At 39.4% G+C, this 17,902-nt stretch overlaps 1 protein-coding gene across 7 annotated transcripts in view; it reads left to right on the top strand.

The window, feature by feature from the left end:
• AKAP6 (A-kinase anchoring protein 6) overlaps positions 1-17,902 on the top strand; it is a 496,497-nt gene that overhangs the window by 248,706 nt on the left and 229,889 nt on the right. For all 7 annotated transcript variants that reach the window (XM_047864358.1, XM_047864356.1, XM_047864354.1 and 4 more), the window contains one exon: positions 1,521-1,643. In XM_047864358.1, coding sequence (XP_047720314.1) covers positions 1,521-1,643 — 123 coding nt within the window. The remainder of the gene's footprint in view (positions 1-1,520; positions 1,644-17,902) is intronic.

Genomic DNA, 17,902 nt, shown 5'->3' on the forward strand with positions numbered 1-17,902 from the left:
TCAGGAGAAACTTTAATAACAAAGCCTAGCTTCAGGGCATCTCGGTGGCTCAGTCAGTTGTTAAGCTTCCTACTTCAGCCTAGGTCATGATCTCTCTGGTCCCAAGTTCGAGCCCCGTGCCAGGCTCTGTGCTGACTGCCTAGAGCCTGGAGCCTGTTTCTGGGTCTGTGTGTGTCTCTCTCTCCTTCTGCTCTTCCCCCACTCACACTCTGTTTCTTTCTCTCAAAAATAAACATTGAAAAAGAAAAAAACAAAGCCTAGCTTCTGAGAAGCATGATAAAGAAAATGAATTTTCACCTATTCTTAATTTAGTCTCAGGATATCCTAAGTTAAGCTTTAAAAATATTAACCAAGGGGCGCCTGGGTGGCTCAGTCGGTTAAGCGTCAGACCTCGGCTCACGTCACGATCTCGCGGTCCGTGAGTTCGAGCCCCGCATCGAGCTCTGTGCTGACAGCTCAGAGCCTGGAGCCTGTTTCAGATTCTGTGTCTCCCTCTCTCTCTGCCCCTCCCCCGTTCATGCTCTGTCTCTCTCTGTCTCAAAAATAAATAAACGTTAAAAAAAATTAAAAAAAAAATATTAACCAAAATTAATCAAAAGGCAAATCTGAAGAACGGGTTAAGTTTAATAAGAGAAATAGCACTCCAAGCCATTTCAGTGAGTACAAATGTAGAAGCTGGTCCTTGCTCCTTTTGACCTCCAGGTGGTGCTGTTTACCTAGACACAGAAAACAGGCGCCCAGCCCCATTTCTTTCCCTTAGGTTCATAGCTGGGCTTTCATTTTTTCAAAATATTTTCCGTTTCTACAGATGTGTTCTTTTAAATGGTCAATAAATTTTTATAACCACTATTTGAAAAATTGCGAGATTACTGTGATTTGTGCTTCCTAGCCAAGAATATTTCTTTATGTGCAGGACACACCCAGTCAGGTGTTTATGTTTTTGTTCACTGATCCCACCTCCTCTACCCTTCCTTGCTTCTTAGAACCCATGCTCAGGCACAGACAGTTGGGCTGTCAGTAGAACTCATCCAAATCCCTTTAAACACTTATGTGATTTAAAAATAGATATGTAGTTCAGTTAAGGCAACTCAACTCCATAGGCTTCTGAGTAAAGAACACCATCTTTACGGGAATGCTTTTATCCCCCAAATCCAGTGAGTGTTCCTAGCAGGCCTGACCTGATTTTTTGCTTTGGGGGGCACTTGTCAGACACCAGAAATGTTTTGATGATTTGAAGACATCTTTACGAAGACATCTGACAATCCAATCCAAATTCCTCAGAAAAAAATGTTCCTAGGGAAAAACTGAGAGGGAGTCATGCACAATTTCTTTCCATTTTGATAGATTTCAGTGCTGGGAATCATGGAAATTCCATTTACAGTGTGGAACCAGAATGGGAGTCCAGTGGTATCAATTTTTACCATTGATGACGTTTGGGATTTTTTAAATTGCCTAAAGAAATGACCAACTAACATGCTTTTCTTGTCCTTTTCTTCCCCCTTCCCTTTTTTTGTGTCAAGGGGTTTGTAAACAAGCTGGATGAATTCATTCAATGGTTAAATGAAGCCATGGAAACCACTGAGAATTGGACACCCCCTAAAGCAGAGACGGATGGCCTTAAACTGTACCTGGAGACACACTTGGTAGGCAAAACTGAGTTGCTTTTGCTGTTAGTAATGGGAGGATTTTAATGCACTGCTTATTTGTTTATGGGGAGTATCATTTTTATTTATCACAAGACATTATATGCTAATGAAACCAAGTTTTAATGGGGCAAACTACAGAAGCTGAAAATTTACAGGCATTTCAATATATTATGAAATCTAAATCCTCCATATTTCAAGCTATTTTTTTCAAAACTTTTTCCAGGAAGGTGAGTAATTAACTTAAAAATACCTTAGAAAATATACTAGACACTTGTTCTCTAAAGCTATGATTGAAGGCTTTCCTCTTCTTAAAAAATAAATAAATGAAAGAGATAATTTTGATGACCATTCTAAGCTTTCTAGAATTCTTGTAAAATTAATGAACCTCTCATTATCAAGAGGGTCTACATTATCTGTTCTACACTGGGTTATTTTAATAAAATATTTAAAACGATGATCTCCATCATTTTTGCTGCTATGTGGGTTTTTCAGCATATAATTAATACAACTGTCATTACACCCGTCCCTGTGCACAGGGAAAACCATGGAGGGGAAGTGGAAAATACTTGGATGAATATGCTTCTGAATATGTTAGAAGCAAGAATTATAGACTGGGGGACATTTGATGAACCTCATGAGGTTTTTACTGAATGCTTCAAATGGCCGATATCAATTATGAAGGGGTGGAAACCAAGTAGTGGAGTGTGATAAAGCATGAAGAAAAAGCACGTTGTCATAGGAAATGAAAATTCAAGCTTTAAGGATCTCATCTTTATTCCTTTCACCGATAGTATAAAATTGACAAAGGCAATGAACACGAATCCTTGGGTACCCAACTGTGGGGTTGATTTTCTGCCCCTCTTACACACTCAGAATTTGGATTGAATAAACATTGTGTAGGAGTCCTACCTATGCGTGAGTTCACAGGGTTCCAGAACGTTCCCTGTGATGTTAAATGAGAGAATGACAAAGAGGGAGGTGAGAGGGGGAAAGAGGGGAAAGAGAAAGAGGATGTTTTAGTCTTTTGGTGTTTGTGTTTTGCAGTATGTTTTATGTCATTGGAAGTAAAACAGACTCAAAATCCTATTGCTGCATGAAAATAGCTTTGTGGATGATAAAAGACACAAAACTATGTTTAAGAGGATGAGTGTATTGCTTCCATTTTTAGAGACCTGGGTTGATTGTGTGTAAAAATGCCAGTGACCCCAACCACCTCTCTTGTACATGGGTTTTTAAATATTGCCCTTGGTACTCAATTCCCTGTTGAGTAGAGCCTTGATTTTTTTTTTTAAAGAGGGCATTTCAAAATAGCAAGATAAAGATATTCAGTGCTTTATAATGTAAATTGTATTAATTAGAATGTCAACTTTTCACTGGCATTGTTCTGACAGAAATTCTAATCTGTGTTTAAACAGGAGTATATGAACTTTATTTCACATTAAGTGTGCTGTCTTAATTTCTCTTGATTTAATATTTTATGGAAAACACACATTTAGTTTTTGAGGTCCCAGAGGGCATGGGGACATACAAAGTGCTTTAACTCTAGGCTATTTATTGAAAGCCAGGCTAGAAGAGTATGAACCAGGGTCTCCCCTCTCTTCAGGAATTGAGCAACATGGCCTCTTTGTAACCAATGCACTCTCATCATTCTCAAGTCCCCATTACAGAGTGCCTTCCTTAGCATCCCTTTGTTGGCCTCAGCCTCATTCTAGCCATAAACTATCTGCTAGAACTTGCTGTAAGAATGGAATATTCAAGGTTGCACTGTCCAACATGGGAGCCACTCACCACATGTATCTGCTGAGCGCTTGAAATGTGACTAGAGCAACTGAAGAAATGAATTTTTAATTCTAATTCACTTGATTTAAATGTAAATTGCCACATGTAGCTTGTGACTACTGTATTGTAGCCTTAATAAGTTGCAAAACTCTTTGCAGCTAACCATAATGAATTGCACGTATGTGTACCTGCCTCATAGTGACAGTCTCATCCAAAACATGAGCCCCATCATCCTCTTTACACCCTACATTGGATCCACAGCAAGGAGTCCTCCTTAAAATGTTTAGCTCTTAAAGAATAATTTTTTTGTTGCCTAATGATCAACACTTTCTTGAAATGAGTTTTCTCTACTATCATGTCTAATTATATTGGTTGGGATAGAGATAACATAGGAACATCTTTATCTCTGCTTTGCAAATAGTGAGGGGCTGTGTTCTCCAGCTCTGCTCAGTGAGTCTTAAGTCATAGTCACAATTTTGACTTGCGAAATTATGAGCAATCCTGGCCAACAGTTACTGATGACTTAGTGTGCATGGATCACCAGTGATACTTAAGGACACTTACTGAGTCACCGCTGTGCTGTGTGCAGTGTCTGTTACTCTAGATACAGCCTGTTGTTTAAATGTCTTTCAAACAAACCCTGAGTTACTCTGTGTCCCTGAGGACAATGTCTACATTGTCCTCCTGATCGATACTGTCATTTATATTTTTTATTGTATTTCCTTACTGTGGTGCTGAGTTAATATTAAGTTATTCTTTTCAAAAGAAGGCAAAAAATATATACAAGTAAGAAAGTATACAAGTAAGCCCAGAGATTTATATCCTTGAATTCAGCTTGTGTAAGTCATTAGTATTCCTTAATGAGTGGGCCCGTGGTATTTGCAAGATTATCCAGGATGTAGAGATAGCTATACAGGTTTCTTTAAACACCTTTATAGATTCTATAATTTAACATCAAATCAGCAGATGTGCAAGCCCTTGAGTCCAGTGTCTTCCCTGGTTTAATCATGTGTTAGAATAGTTGGCACCCTGCAATGATCATTGTAAAGAAAAACAAACATAAAAACAATAACAAAAGTTGTACATTTATATTTTGATGTTTAATTCAATTATTTTCCATGACGGTAACCAAGGGTTTTTACCAACACAAATCAATTAAAGCTTCACAATACCTTTATGAGAGATATGAAAGAGCTTTATTTTAACTGTAAGAAATACTGTGAAATTGCGATGATACATCAATGATTTTCCATGATAATTAATCATCTGCTTGCAACCTGGCTGCTCCTTTCAAAAATACAATTCCTGTCTTCCTTGAAAATGACATTCTCAGGAAAATGTCATTCTGGAAAGGTATTCTGCAAGTAGTGAACATCCCTCTTCTTTGAAAATCACTTTCAAAACAGTATTGTATACATATGTTTTTGGACAGATTCCCTTCTTCTTCACCTCTGTCAACTTTTTTTTAAAGAACTTTATTGGAGTATAATTGACATGTAATAAATTGTATGTATTTAAAATACATATGCCTACAAGTTTCAACAAACTGACAAATGTATGCACCCATAAAACTATCCTCACAACTGAGATAGTGAACATATCCATCACCTCCAAAAGCTTCCTCCTGACCCTTTGTAATTCCTTCCTCCTTTCCCTCCTGGCCTTTCCCTAACCCCTAAGCAATCACTGATCTGCTTTCTGTTATTATGAAGATTATTTTGCACTTTCTAGAATTTCACATAAAAGAAGTCAAACAATGTGTGTCCTCTCTCTCTCTTTTATTCTCGTCTCCTCTCTCTCTCTCCTCCTCTCCCTCTCTCTCTCTCTCTCTCCTCTCTCTCTCTCTCTCTCTCTCCCTCCCCCTCCCACTCCCATTCATCTGGTTATTTTTTCACCCAGCATACTTTGGTTTCTTTCACCCAGCACACTTATTTGGATGTTACATATTTCAACTGTTTATTCATTTTGATTGCTGAGCAATATTCCATTATAGAGATTTATCACATAAATCTTCATCGACAGATTTTGGACCTTTAGGCTGTTTCTCGTATCACCTTTTTTTAGTGGCTTAAGAAACAGAAGTTACCAAAAGCTACATTTGGCTGGATGCATCATAAATAGAAGAATCATAAATAGTTCTGGGCAGACTATTTAGATTTTTTCCTTTAAGATAATTTATAATATCTTAGCGTGCTTAAGAGTAAAGCAGCAGAGAAGGACAGCAACTTCTCCGTCTAGAGATTTCATTTCATGTCCATGTGCTTCTGAAAACATAATTCTGATCTCCCAAGTGGTTTTTATGTATGCCTAATTCACCAAATGGGCACCATATCATATGAAACCAATTGTAGGAAAACAGGCCAATAGATTTTTCAGTATACAGCCAATCAGATATCTAGTTGGAGAAAGCAAAGTCTAGCTGACCCCAGATAGCTGTGTAAGAGTTAGGACAAAGAACTGAGCACAGAGCCTGTATTAAACTTGGGAGATAAATTTGCATAGGTGGTACCATGTCATGTTGGGCAAACATTAGCCAACTACATAGAAATAGCATTAGAGAAACAATATTCTTCATTCAGCTTGATGGATGAGAAAACATGGGGGAAATGGTGGTGATGAGTTCATGTATATCAAGCACCTGTGAGTGCCAGGCCGTTATGTAGGTACCAGGAATACATGATGAATGAGTTTGGCTTCTTCCTCCCAGGGATTTGCAATCTGAGGGACATGACCATAGATAAAATGTAGTCATCTATAGAGACATATATGATAAATGTAATATAATTTTTTTAAGTTTATTTATTTTGAGAGAGAGAGTGTGTGTATGTGCACATGGGCAATAGTGGGAGGGGCAGGGAGAGACAATTCCAAGCAGGCTCTGTGCTGTCAGCATAGCACAGAGCCTGATGCAGGGCTTGATCTCACAAACCATGAGATCATGACCTGAGCCGAGATCAAGAGTCACACGCTTAATTGACTAAGCCACACAAGCACTCTGATAAATGTAATATAATTTTGATCAGTCAACTTCTTGCAGGAGACACAAAGTACTCTTAGGAGCACAGAGAGAAGTTTTATTAGTCCTTCCTGAGAGTAAAGAAGGCTTATAGAAGTAATTGGATGAAGACCTCACAGGACATACATGATTTGCTGGATAGAGAGGGGAGGAGAAGAGATGGAAGGAAATTTTATGGGCAAGTAAGGAAGGTGTGGTGAACCACGTCATGTGGCTGAGAACCAGGTTGAGGTTGATGGTCAGATGGTGAAGGAGACTGAGTGTCTTTTTATTGGATTGAACATTTCTTTGGGAGCAAAAGGACTAAGTGACAGTTTGATTTTATTTTAAAACAGGAGAATGACATGAATCAAATGTAAATTCCATTAGGTTAGGGTCAGTTTGACATAGATTAACTGGATGAGGTCCATGGCTTAGAGAGAAAATAACTATGGGGATAATAGAAAATGTATTTGAGTATAATATTTGAAAGATAAGCTAGTGCAGACAACATTATCAATTTCTTTAATGTGATTTTTTTACTTACTAATATATGAATATAACACAAAATTCTAAAGGTAAATAAAAGAAGCTAGTAAAAAAGTAGAAAGTCAAAAGTAAGCCTCCTACCTCTGTTCACCCAGTTACCAATTCTCTTGCTCTGAGGCAACCAGTGTTACTTGTTTCTTTATAGTCTTTCAGTTAGTCATGGTATCTGAAAACAAATGCATATGTGTACTTAACTATGGTCCCTTGGTTTATGCTAACAATAATTCAAAATCATTAAATGTAGAACTACTTTATGCTTTTGAATGGCTGCATAATGTTCCATTTATGAATATGCCATAATTCATTTAGCCAGTTCTTTATTGATGAAAACATAGGTTCTTTGCAGTCTTTTTAAAAATTTTAAACAGTGCTTCAGTGCATATCCTTGGATATTCATCATCTTGTGTTGTTTTAAGTATATCCTTAGAATAAATATCTTACATATGAAATTTCTGGGTCAAAGTTTTGCACATTTAAAATTTTTATGTCTTGCCAAATTGTCCTTGATAGAGATTGTACCAATTTATACTCAGCAAGGCATGAGAACGCCCTATCTGCACATCCTTGATATTGAAGTATGTTATCACATTGGTTGATCTTTGTTCCTTTGATAGTTACAAATGGCAACTCATTGTGGTTTAGTTTGTATTTCTTGTATTATAAGTGGAGTTGAGTACCTCTTCATATTTTTAGGAGTCATTTGTGTTTCTTTTCTGAAAACTGTTCATATTCTTAGCCTATTTTTTCTGTTGGGTCATTGGCTTTTTGCTTCAAGATTTATGGGACCTTTGTATATATTAAGGAAATGAGTCCCTGGTCTGTGATGTGAATAGAAAGTGTGTTAAAAATATGCTATTTTTGGAATTCTGTTCCAGAAGAACCCAGATATCTCAACAGTTTGAGGAATCCAGGCTTTGGCAGACCTCAAAGCCAGGCTGATAAGCATGCAACAGGTCTCTCTACCCATGGCAAAAGCATGTTCAGATTCCAGTCCTGGAAAGACCAGTGTATTCCAGGGAGCTTGCTTACATAGGCATGGGTGGAACAAAACTAAGATCAGGGAAGCTTTTGTAGAATGCATGGAGTAAGTGATGTACAAGCCATGAGAAACCTGGAGAGGATGTGAGTTAAGGTCAGGTGGGACTTAGGTAAGAACAGAGGAGAGGGGATAGATTAATGAGAAGGGGAAGGATCAGAGTTCTCTTTTTGATGCTGTCTCTTGAATAGTTAGAAACTTCATTGCCAATGTCTATTTCATTTTTCCCTAGTCTCCCCTAATATCCTCAAGAACACCACAGCAAGGCCTGATACCCCACAGCTGACAGAAATCTGACCAAGACTTGAATGTATTGCAGAGTGTGGAAATTGGCAGGAAGCTTCTCTGTGTGGAGTGGGACTGAATCTCTATGGCCTTCTGGGGGTGTGTGAAACCAGTGAATGTGAACATTACGAGGAGTTTTTACATGGGAAAGAGGGGGCAGATGTTACAAGAACTGATTGACCATCAGGGGCATGTGCTGAAGGTGGACTTTCATGCAACTGCTGATATTATATTGCACTCTAGTTGGAGAAAAACGTTATATTCACTGGAGAAAATTCAAGCCATATAAAAGAGCATAAAAATAAAAGTAAAAAGTCTTACCTCCCTTAGATAACCCACATAAACAGTTTGTTCTATATCCTTCTGGACCTCTTTATGTAACAGTGCATACATTTTAAGAATTTTTAAAATTCATATTATACATACTGTTGAATGACTTGCTTTTTGTGCCTAAAGATATCGCAGTCATCCTTCTGTCAGTACATGAAGATCTACTACACATTTTCATTTTAGCAGCTCCTTAATATTTTATTGTGTGGATGTACCACAATTTATTTAATCATTCCCATCATAATGGCCATTTAAGTTGCCTCCTTATTTATGCTTTTACAAATAATACTGCAATGAACATTCAGTTTTTTGTTTTTTGGTTTTTTTAATTAGTTGGAAATCTTCTTGTTGGCCCCTTAGTGTCTGTCTACAGCAGCAGCTCAGGCCACCCATGTGATGAGAGTCTTCCATACTCTTAGGGAAGCTTTTGCCATAGGTCTGGAAAAGTGGTAGGGTACATGTTGATGTGTATACAGAGGTTGAGTCTGTGTTTATAGGGGTAGCTTTTAAAGCCCACCTTCTAGAACTTAGTTGTTTATTTTAGGATTGGTACCTGCAATTTGAGGTGGCTACCATAGGTGGCACAAAAACACCAAATCCTGCAAACAATGCTTCTATCTTGGTACCTTTGAAAGGTTTGAAAATATTTCCTTACTGTGCCATTACCCTATTTATAAAGACAGTCTGGATTAAACTGCTAATGTTCCTGGCTAACAAAATCTCCACACAGATACTTTCATGCATGTATCATCTATATTTAGAACTTCATGTTACCTTGTTTTATTAAATAGTTTTCATTTGTTTCATTTAAATAAAACAATATACTTCTCATAGAGCTTTTAGCCATACAAGAAAATTTCTCAAAATACATTCAGCTGTTTTTCTTTTGTTTGCTCTCCTGTCTCTATGTCTGCTCCATTTTTCACTGCTCGAAGTTAAGGGATGATGGGCTTCCCTTTTTCCCACTTCCTGGTGCCCACTGCTCCCTGGCTACCTTTCTCTGCTGAGATGAGAGGCAGTCCTGGCCCAAGAAAGCAGAGCTTCACAAGACCAGCAACTGCCACTGTACAGCAGCGGCTGTATTGCTCAGCTAATGGGAGACAGTCGGTTAGACTTCAAAAGCCCAAGCTGTGTGAGTTTGGCCGCCACTTCCCTGAGCCTTGCTGAGCAGAGCTGGTGGCCTCATAGGAGCTTTGAAGTTCCATTTGCTTGTTCCCCTTGATTCCCATCAGTTTAAGGTAACTAGCTGAGAGTTTAGTAGGGAGCAGCATTACTTCTCTTTGGGGGATTTAAAATACTCAGCTCCCAGCCTTGAGTTGCTTCCTTTGGTGGCTTGGGAATGGAAAAGTCTGTCGCGAATTTGTAAGGATGCAGGCATTTTTAATTAGATGTGTGGGGACAGGAGGCTCATTTTGGACATGTAAAAAGTCCTGGACCACATTCCTTTGCTCGTGTAACTAATTCTGTACCTCTAGGAGACATATAGCATTGTCTTCCATTTACAGGTTAGGAGTCCCGAATTGCTCACAGCCCCTGGGAATGTACTTTTAACTGAACTCGGTTTAAGCACTTGAGCCATAATACTCAACACTTCTCATCATTTTGGAAATTGTTGGTGGCAAAACATTTTACTAATTTATTATTTTGTTTATTGCTCTTTTTAGGATGTAATGACTGTTTTTAATTAGAATGCCAGGGAAACACCACATTTGTTAAACACTTCCTGTTTAGGGCAGTGATATACTAAGGGCTGAAGAGAAATTTTGTAGACTGGCTTTGCACTATGAGGGTTCAAACACAGGCTGCTGGACACTGGACAAAAGCCAGCGCATGTCTGAACTCAGCTAAGTCAGGGTGCTGTCACCTATCACCTCTCTTCCTGGGGAGACACATGTGCACATTCTATTTACCTACTGCATGACATGGAATTTTGGACCCTTGAAGCAGTTTATCCAATATAAGGGATATTAAGGTAAGAACTTCAGGCCTGAAATAGATCTGCCGTATCTACTGAGGATTGTTGCGAAGACCAGATAAACATGTTGTATGTGAGGATACTTGGTTCATTTCAGGGGAATCGTGAGCATTTTCGTTGGAGACATGAGAAGAATATGTGGCAGGAGAAGTTGGATTTCTTCCCATCCACCCAGACTGTCACCTACTTGAGGGGACGGCTTGCGTGTCTCTTTGCTGTCTCCTCTGACACCCAGCCTGTGCATAATAGGTACTAAAAATATCTGCTGGAGGAATGAATGAGCATTTGTAAGAGCAGTGTTACAACCATTACAGGCAGCAAATTATAACTAATATTGTAAATCAGCAAACAATAACTGAGAATGTCTGCAAGTTAAATTATTTCCTCTACTATTTCCAAACCAAAATGGACTCTGGTCACAGAGTTTTCTGGGTATTGTCTGGTATATTTGTGACAAGAGAAAGGCCTATAGAGGGAAAAAAAATTGGAATGCTTTCTTCTGTTTTCAGGACATAATTCATTTCCTTTGGCAGAAAACACAGGAAAATAAAAATGTTAACTCAGATATTAGAAAGATTTGAAAAAATTCCACAGGTTAATGTTACTGTTTCAAAATACAAAGAATAAATGACTAGACAGGATGTTAATGATTTGACATTACAAAATTTATTAAATTTATTTTTAAAGCAGTTTGGTTCCCCCCTCTCAAACGCACGAAGCATGTGGGAGTTGGAATAGATCTGCCCCAGGCTGCCAAACAAATTTTTAATGGAACTGGAGTCCTTCAGGGATTGTCCTAAATCCACATAATATTCTTAAGTCTTGGTGTTTGCACTGGGACCTGTATATTAGCAGATGTACATGTGAATAATATACTTATATCCATCCATCACCTTGGTGACTCCACATCTGTAGGGGCTGCTGCACATCAATTATTCCACTGCAGGGGGTTGAGGGATATTTGGGCCAGCATTGACCTCTTTTTCAATCAGAGCCTCAGAGCACTGTGTTCTGGAAGTCAAATGGTCCCTTTAGACAGAACCTCTGTTTGAGAATCTGTTTGGCCTAATGTGGCCATGCTAGGAAGTCAATGTGATCACCTGTGCCAGGTGTGAAGGTGGCATCCAGAAGAGCAAATGAAAATTTGCTCGCTAAGAGGTACTGTCAACATTTAGGTTCTCTCCCATGTATCTAATTCTCGCATAAGATATTAGCAAGTCTATCAGAAAAGAATGTCAACCTTAGTAAAACACATTTACCTTCCACACACACAGAAAATGCAACTGTTTGTTTGAAAGAAATTGTGATTTGTTTGAAGAGCTAAATTCACTTTCAAATGCTTGGAAATGTTTTTATTATCTGAGGTTTTAGGAAAGGAGTCTTCTCAGGGAGAATGAGGATTTTTGTCTTTATATCTTAGTGCTTCTTCTTTTTTTAAGGAAAACAAAATTTTTATAATGCTTATATTTTTTATCATAAACTTGGCATTTTTTCCCTCAAGACCACATAGAGCTTTTACATTTTTTAAGCTTCTGATATTATACCTGGAGGTGTGTTGCATGTTGTCATAACTGATAAATCAGTTGCAAATGTAGCCACTTCATTTTGTTGGGGAGATATACAATTGTGGTGGTGGCTGACCATTTATTTAATTATATGGTAAGTACCATATGATGAGAGGGTAAAGTTGAATTGATGATTTAGGCTATCGCAGCCAGGGTACAGTTTACATGGTAATTACACTGGGATCATCTAAGTGTAATTGGCAAGTAATTTTGTAAGTGAAGGAACATGACAGCTCATTTACATGGTGTTCACTGAGTAAAATTTGGGGACATTTATCAACCACTTTCAAGTGAAGAGTGACTATACCAGTATCTCCCAAAGTGCCATACACAGTTTGAACGCTACATGGAAGGTTTTTGGTACAAATCTTTATTTGTTCTGCGAACATTCGTTAGGTGTGTCCTGTGTACCAGGCACTGTCCTAGGCACTGTGGATTCAAAAATGAGTGAGAAGGAACTCGAGGAACTCATGTATGGGAAGCAAATGCATCGCCAATAATTAGCCAACATTGTAGTAAGTAGAGTCTTGAGGTCTGCACAGGTACCGTGGGTGCTGAGGAGAATGTGGAAGCCCAGAAGGCAGAAGAAAGTCAGGGAAAACTCGCTAGAGAGATTGACACCGGAGATAAATCTTAAAGGGTGAGCAGGGCTTAACCAGGGGAAGGGGAGGACTGTCCCTGCCAGTCTTCGTCAGAAGTAGCAGCAAGACCAGAGTCTCAGAGGAGCAAGATGGCTGGTGTAAGCTGGAAACTTTAAGCAGTTCAGGCACATTTCAAGGCAGACATTAGACCTGAGAAGCAGACTTGGCTAGCATTCTAGAAGACCCTATAGGTCATGATAGAGAAAGGACCTTATCCTGCAACGCTGGGAAACCATTAGAGGATTTTGAGAGAAGGAACATCTTTCTCAGAGTTGTTTTCGGGGCAGGCCATTATGTGTAAGAAGATGTTTTATTGAACTATTACCATATGCCAGGCTCTGTTCTAGTGGTAACAAGGCATTTGTTTTCCACAGTAACCTCATGAAGTAGGCACTAACATTTCTCCCTTTTTCCAGTTGAAGAAGCTGTGTACCCAGAGGTTGCCCAGAGTCACACAGTGGGTGATGGAGGAGCTGAGATTTGAACCCAGGCTGTCCATTTCCAGAGTTTGTGCTGTCACCAGCACCTACATTATGTCATGGCCTCCTTGACACAATTGCTGGCAACTGACTGTTTATAAGATGCACATCTTCCATCCCTCATTAGACTGTGAGCTCTGTGCGGCCAGGGGCTATATTCACCTAATTTACAACCACATCCTGCATGCTTAGGACAATGTCTGCACCTTGACAGGCATGTGACAAATAAGGAATAACTGTAGTTTTGAGGGACCATGACAAAAGATTGTTGAAGTCATCCTAGCAAGGAGTGATATGAAGGCCTGAATCTAAGGCAGTGTTAGTCAATATGGAAGAGTTGAGGTTGGGGAAATAAATTGGCAGGACTCAGTGAGTGATTGGACGTGTGGATTTTGTTGGCATATTCTCACGATGTTTCTGATTTCCAACTCCTACACTGGAGAGATGACTTGGCAAAAGAATCTGAAGCAGAGGAAAGCTCGTGCTGCTTTTCACAGAGCTCTTAAATTCCTGAGAAGAAATGTTGCGGACTCAGGATGAGAAGTTAGAAGAGACTTCCCTGGAGATAGTTAAAAATAGAATGAACACATCTGCCCAGGATGGTTGAGGGACAGAGCTGCTCTAGGGTAGATGAATGGTTAGATGGCCTTTGGGATTCTTCCCCCTTTGAAAATTTTCTAGTTTAGAATAAATAAAAAGTCTCCCCAGCCACCTATCCTTAGCTGCCTGGCTGAAAGATAAAATCAAAGTGTCCAAGGACTGCAAAATATTGAGTCCAAATGCCTGGACTGTAGAGAAGGAAACAGAAGCCCAGAAGGGTTAGATGATTCACCCAAGAGCGCACACTTGAGGCAAAAGGAAGCCCCAAATCATTGGCCTCTCAGCCTGTGCACCCTCTTCCCAAATCTCAGGTAGCAGCACCGATCTTTTGGTGCCTGGTATGGGCAGGCCTGTGCTGGATGGTGGCACTAAAGCAAAGAGAACATGATTGGTGTCTGCACTCAAAGAGTTGATAGAGCCTCAACAATAAGTGCTACTTGTCACCTAAAGACGGCATGAAGTACCATTTACTACACAGCACATTTGGAAAATAGAGAAAATGAACTTAAAAGTCGTAATGATTTCTCTTTAGTTCCACTTATTTCTGGGCACTGCTTCAGTGCTTTACAATCATTATCTCTAATTCTTACAATAACCTAGAAGTTAGTGTTATTTTCATTTTATGTTTTGTAAAGCTAAAGCACTGAGAACTCATTCCGTAAGATTAGACTCTGTTACCTGCAAGTTCTACCCTGCGCAAATGATGTTAACATTTTGTTGTGTTTCCCTACAGTCTTCTGTTCCTGTGCACTGGGACTATTCATTTACAAGCTATACTGTTACCATAGATATAGTTTTGAATCTTCTTTTTTGGCTTGTAATGTGTTCTTTTCTGTGTACTTTTCACGTTATTTCATAGTCTTCATTTGAATGGCTGTATAATATCAAGTTTTTATGAAGTTTTTTTTTTTTTTTAAAGTTTATTTATTTATTTTTGAGAGTGAGAAAGCCTGAGCTGGAGAAGGACAGTGAGAGAGAGAATCCCAAGCAGGGCTCTGTGCTGTCAGCACAGAGCTCAACTTGGGGCTTGATCTCACAAACTGTGAGATCATGACCTGAGCTGAAATCAAGAGTAACCTTAACTGACTAAGCTACCCAGGCGCCCCTAAGGTGGTTCTTTTTTCTTTTCTTTTCTTTTAATGTTTGTTTATTTTCGAGAGAGAGAGAGAGAGAGAGAGAGAGAGAGAGACAGAGCACGAGTGGGGGAGGGTCAGAGAGAGAGGGAGACCCAGAATCCAAAGCAGGTTCCCGGCGCTGAGCTGTCAGCACAGAGCATGATGCCAGGCTCAAACCCACAATCCGTGAGATCATGACCTGAGCCGAAGTCGGACGCTTAACTGACTGAGCCACCCAGATGCCCCTTAGGAGGTTCTTAAACAAAGAAGTGTTTACTCATAAAAATCTTTCAGTTCTTGGCACATGTGGCATTTGGAAAGTATATTTTATATTTTGAGGACCAGATGATCATCCTCTGTCGATGGCACTGGGCAAAGGAGAAGAGGAGCTCCCAGGCTCGGCACAGGGGATAGTGGCTTTCTTCCTCAGCAGGAGCCTCTGTGGGAACGCAGCATGGTAGTAGGCATAGCTCAGAGTGGAGCCTGGGCAAAGATGGCCTGAGGCAGGTAGCAGGTGACTTTTTAAGCCTCTGCTTTTTCTGACTGAACACACATTCTTCCTCCTGCCCTTGTAAAAAAGCAAGTTTTCATTTTCTCAGGGTAGTAAAAATCTTTTGTGTGAAGAAAAAGTGTCATCAAGTGCCTTATTCATCAGCATATATACCATCTCTTTAAAATGACAGTGGGAGTAAAAGTTCATCAGTTCAATATGTCTTTCACATTGGGAGACTCCTGACTAATAACCTCTGGTATTTATCATCAGAACAGCCAAAGAACTAAATTCTGGCACATGCTGCTCTCACACACTGAGAAAAACTTAAAAAGACAGAAGATTTTCTCCATTTTTTTCTTCTTTCATTCATTTAGAAGAAAAGCATACCTTTTTTTAATTAAAAAAAATGTGAGCATGCAGAAACATCTGGCCTCTATTACCATAGCAGCCTCCTAAATGGCCTCCTTGTCTCCAGTCTGCCCTTTCAAAATCAACTCTACACAACAGCCAGAGAGATCCTTCTAGAACACAGAACTACACCAGGCATTCTCCAGTGTTGCTGACATCTTCTTCCCCGACTCTTTCAAGGCCCTTGGAGTTAATTACCACGTGTAGCCACAACTTCCACCTCCCCTGCTTGTACCCTGTCCTGGCCACACCAAGCTGCTTATGGCTCCCCATTTCCTGCTACAATAAGTGATATGTCCAGGCCTGCATACATTTCAGTCCTTTCTCCACAAGGTCCCTGCAAGGCTCGGTAGAACCTGGCTCCCAGCTGGGGTTCCCAGAGCACATATCAAGCCTTTACCACACTCCTTTGGAATACAGCCCACAGTCTTGGTATCTCTCACAGCATAATACTCTAATTAAAAAAATAAAGTAAAATAAAAATCTCATTTGGCAGGGCATATCATTCATTTTGCTTAAGGCCCACCATTCTCTAATTCTCTAACGAAACCATAATTCCACATTTATTCTATGCTGGGTCGTATGAAGCTACTGGCTTTTTAAATTCTCTTTTACCCAAAAAGATTATACGCTGCTTGTGCCAGGATAGTGTATTGTTACCTTTTGTATCTATAGGCCTGGCAAAGCCTTTTCAATGAAATATCTATTGTGTTGATTTATGCTTTAAAAAAATACCTAAAATTAGGTCGGGAAAGACTCAATAACTTATTTTTGGCCTCTCTGATTGTTTACCAACAACCCCAAAACTCATGGACCTCGATGGACCTGGCAGACATTAACAGTACTTCATTGGATGATTGAAAGTCTATGTTCATGATACATGTTGCTAAGGCTAGCAACTTTGTATCTGTAAGCTTCTGAATGTGATTACAGTCTTCCCCACTCTCTCCTGTACCAGGAGATCCATATCTCTTCTTCTCATTCCCCTGGAGTAATCATCCTTTCCATTTGTCATAGTTTTGTCCATCAAAGTATACATTTCCTTGATTTCATTTCGTACCTACATGACTGCCATACTTCCATCAAACTGGGCTCTTCAGAAATTTGAATAGAATTGAATGAGATGTAATATTTCATCTGTTTTGTGAAGTCTGATCATGGACAAAGTAGCAGTCAGTGTGCTTACCCAAATTTAGACCCTGCCAAGGAGTAATGCACTCAGATCTATCTAAGCTGGTGAAGCTAGAGATTGCAGTTATGGAGATACCCATTGGTCAACCTCTGATGTACCATCTTTTTGATAATCCTTTGTCTCAGTCACTGTATTTTCCATTTCCTTAGTTATTGTTTTCTAGATGTTCAATTACATGCTGCTTTGAAGATACTAAAAGATATTTGGTGTCTCATAGAACCCAGACTACTCATATTTATGGAATTTCATATAATCACTGACATAGGAACGTGGTACCCACCTATTGCAATGTGGTTGCCATAAATTAAATCTTCAGAGAATGCCCTGTATTTTCAGGGAGTACTGTGGATGTTGCAGAAGGACTCTATAGTATAAGGCATTGCTGAGGAAATGTGTCAGGAGCATAAGAATGGAAATGTGTCCAACTATCATGTTCAAGGAAAAAGAAAAAGAAAGAAAATAAAACCCTTTTGTCTAAGCTTCCTTCCCTAGGGAAGAGGCAGGGGCAGAATGGGGAGAGCTTATTACAGACCTTAGCGGCCAGAAATTTCATTGGCAATTTTGTTAGCATGCCTGCGTGACTGCCTTCTCAGAGGTCCATTGTGAATTCCTTAGTTGATATTATTAATAGTTAATGGGTGCACCTGAAATCAAGCAATATTGGGCTATTTGGGTAATAGACATATTAAATGGGTCTTTTCTACAGCATGAAGCTTATCAGCTTATCTTTTTCCTAATAATGAATATCTCATCTTTTCCACTTGCCTAATCAAATGCTTCCACATCATCTTGAGGCAGAACCATACCCAGCTGC

This window comes from Prionailurus viverrinus, chromosome B3 (assembly GCF_022837055.1).
Source record: "Prionailurus viverrinus isolate Anna chromosome B3, UM_Priviv_1.0, whole genome shotgun sequence".
NCBI classification, from domain to species: Eukaryota; Metazoa; Chordata; class Mammalia; order Carnivora; family Felidae; genus Prionailurus; species Prionailurus viverrinus.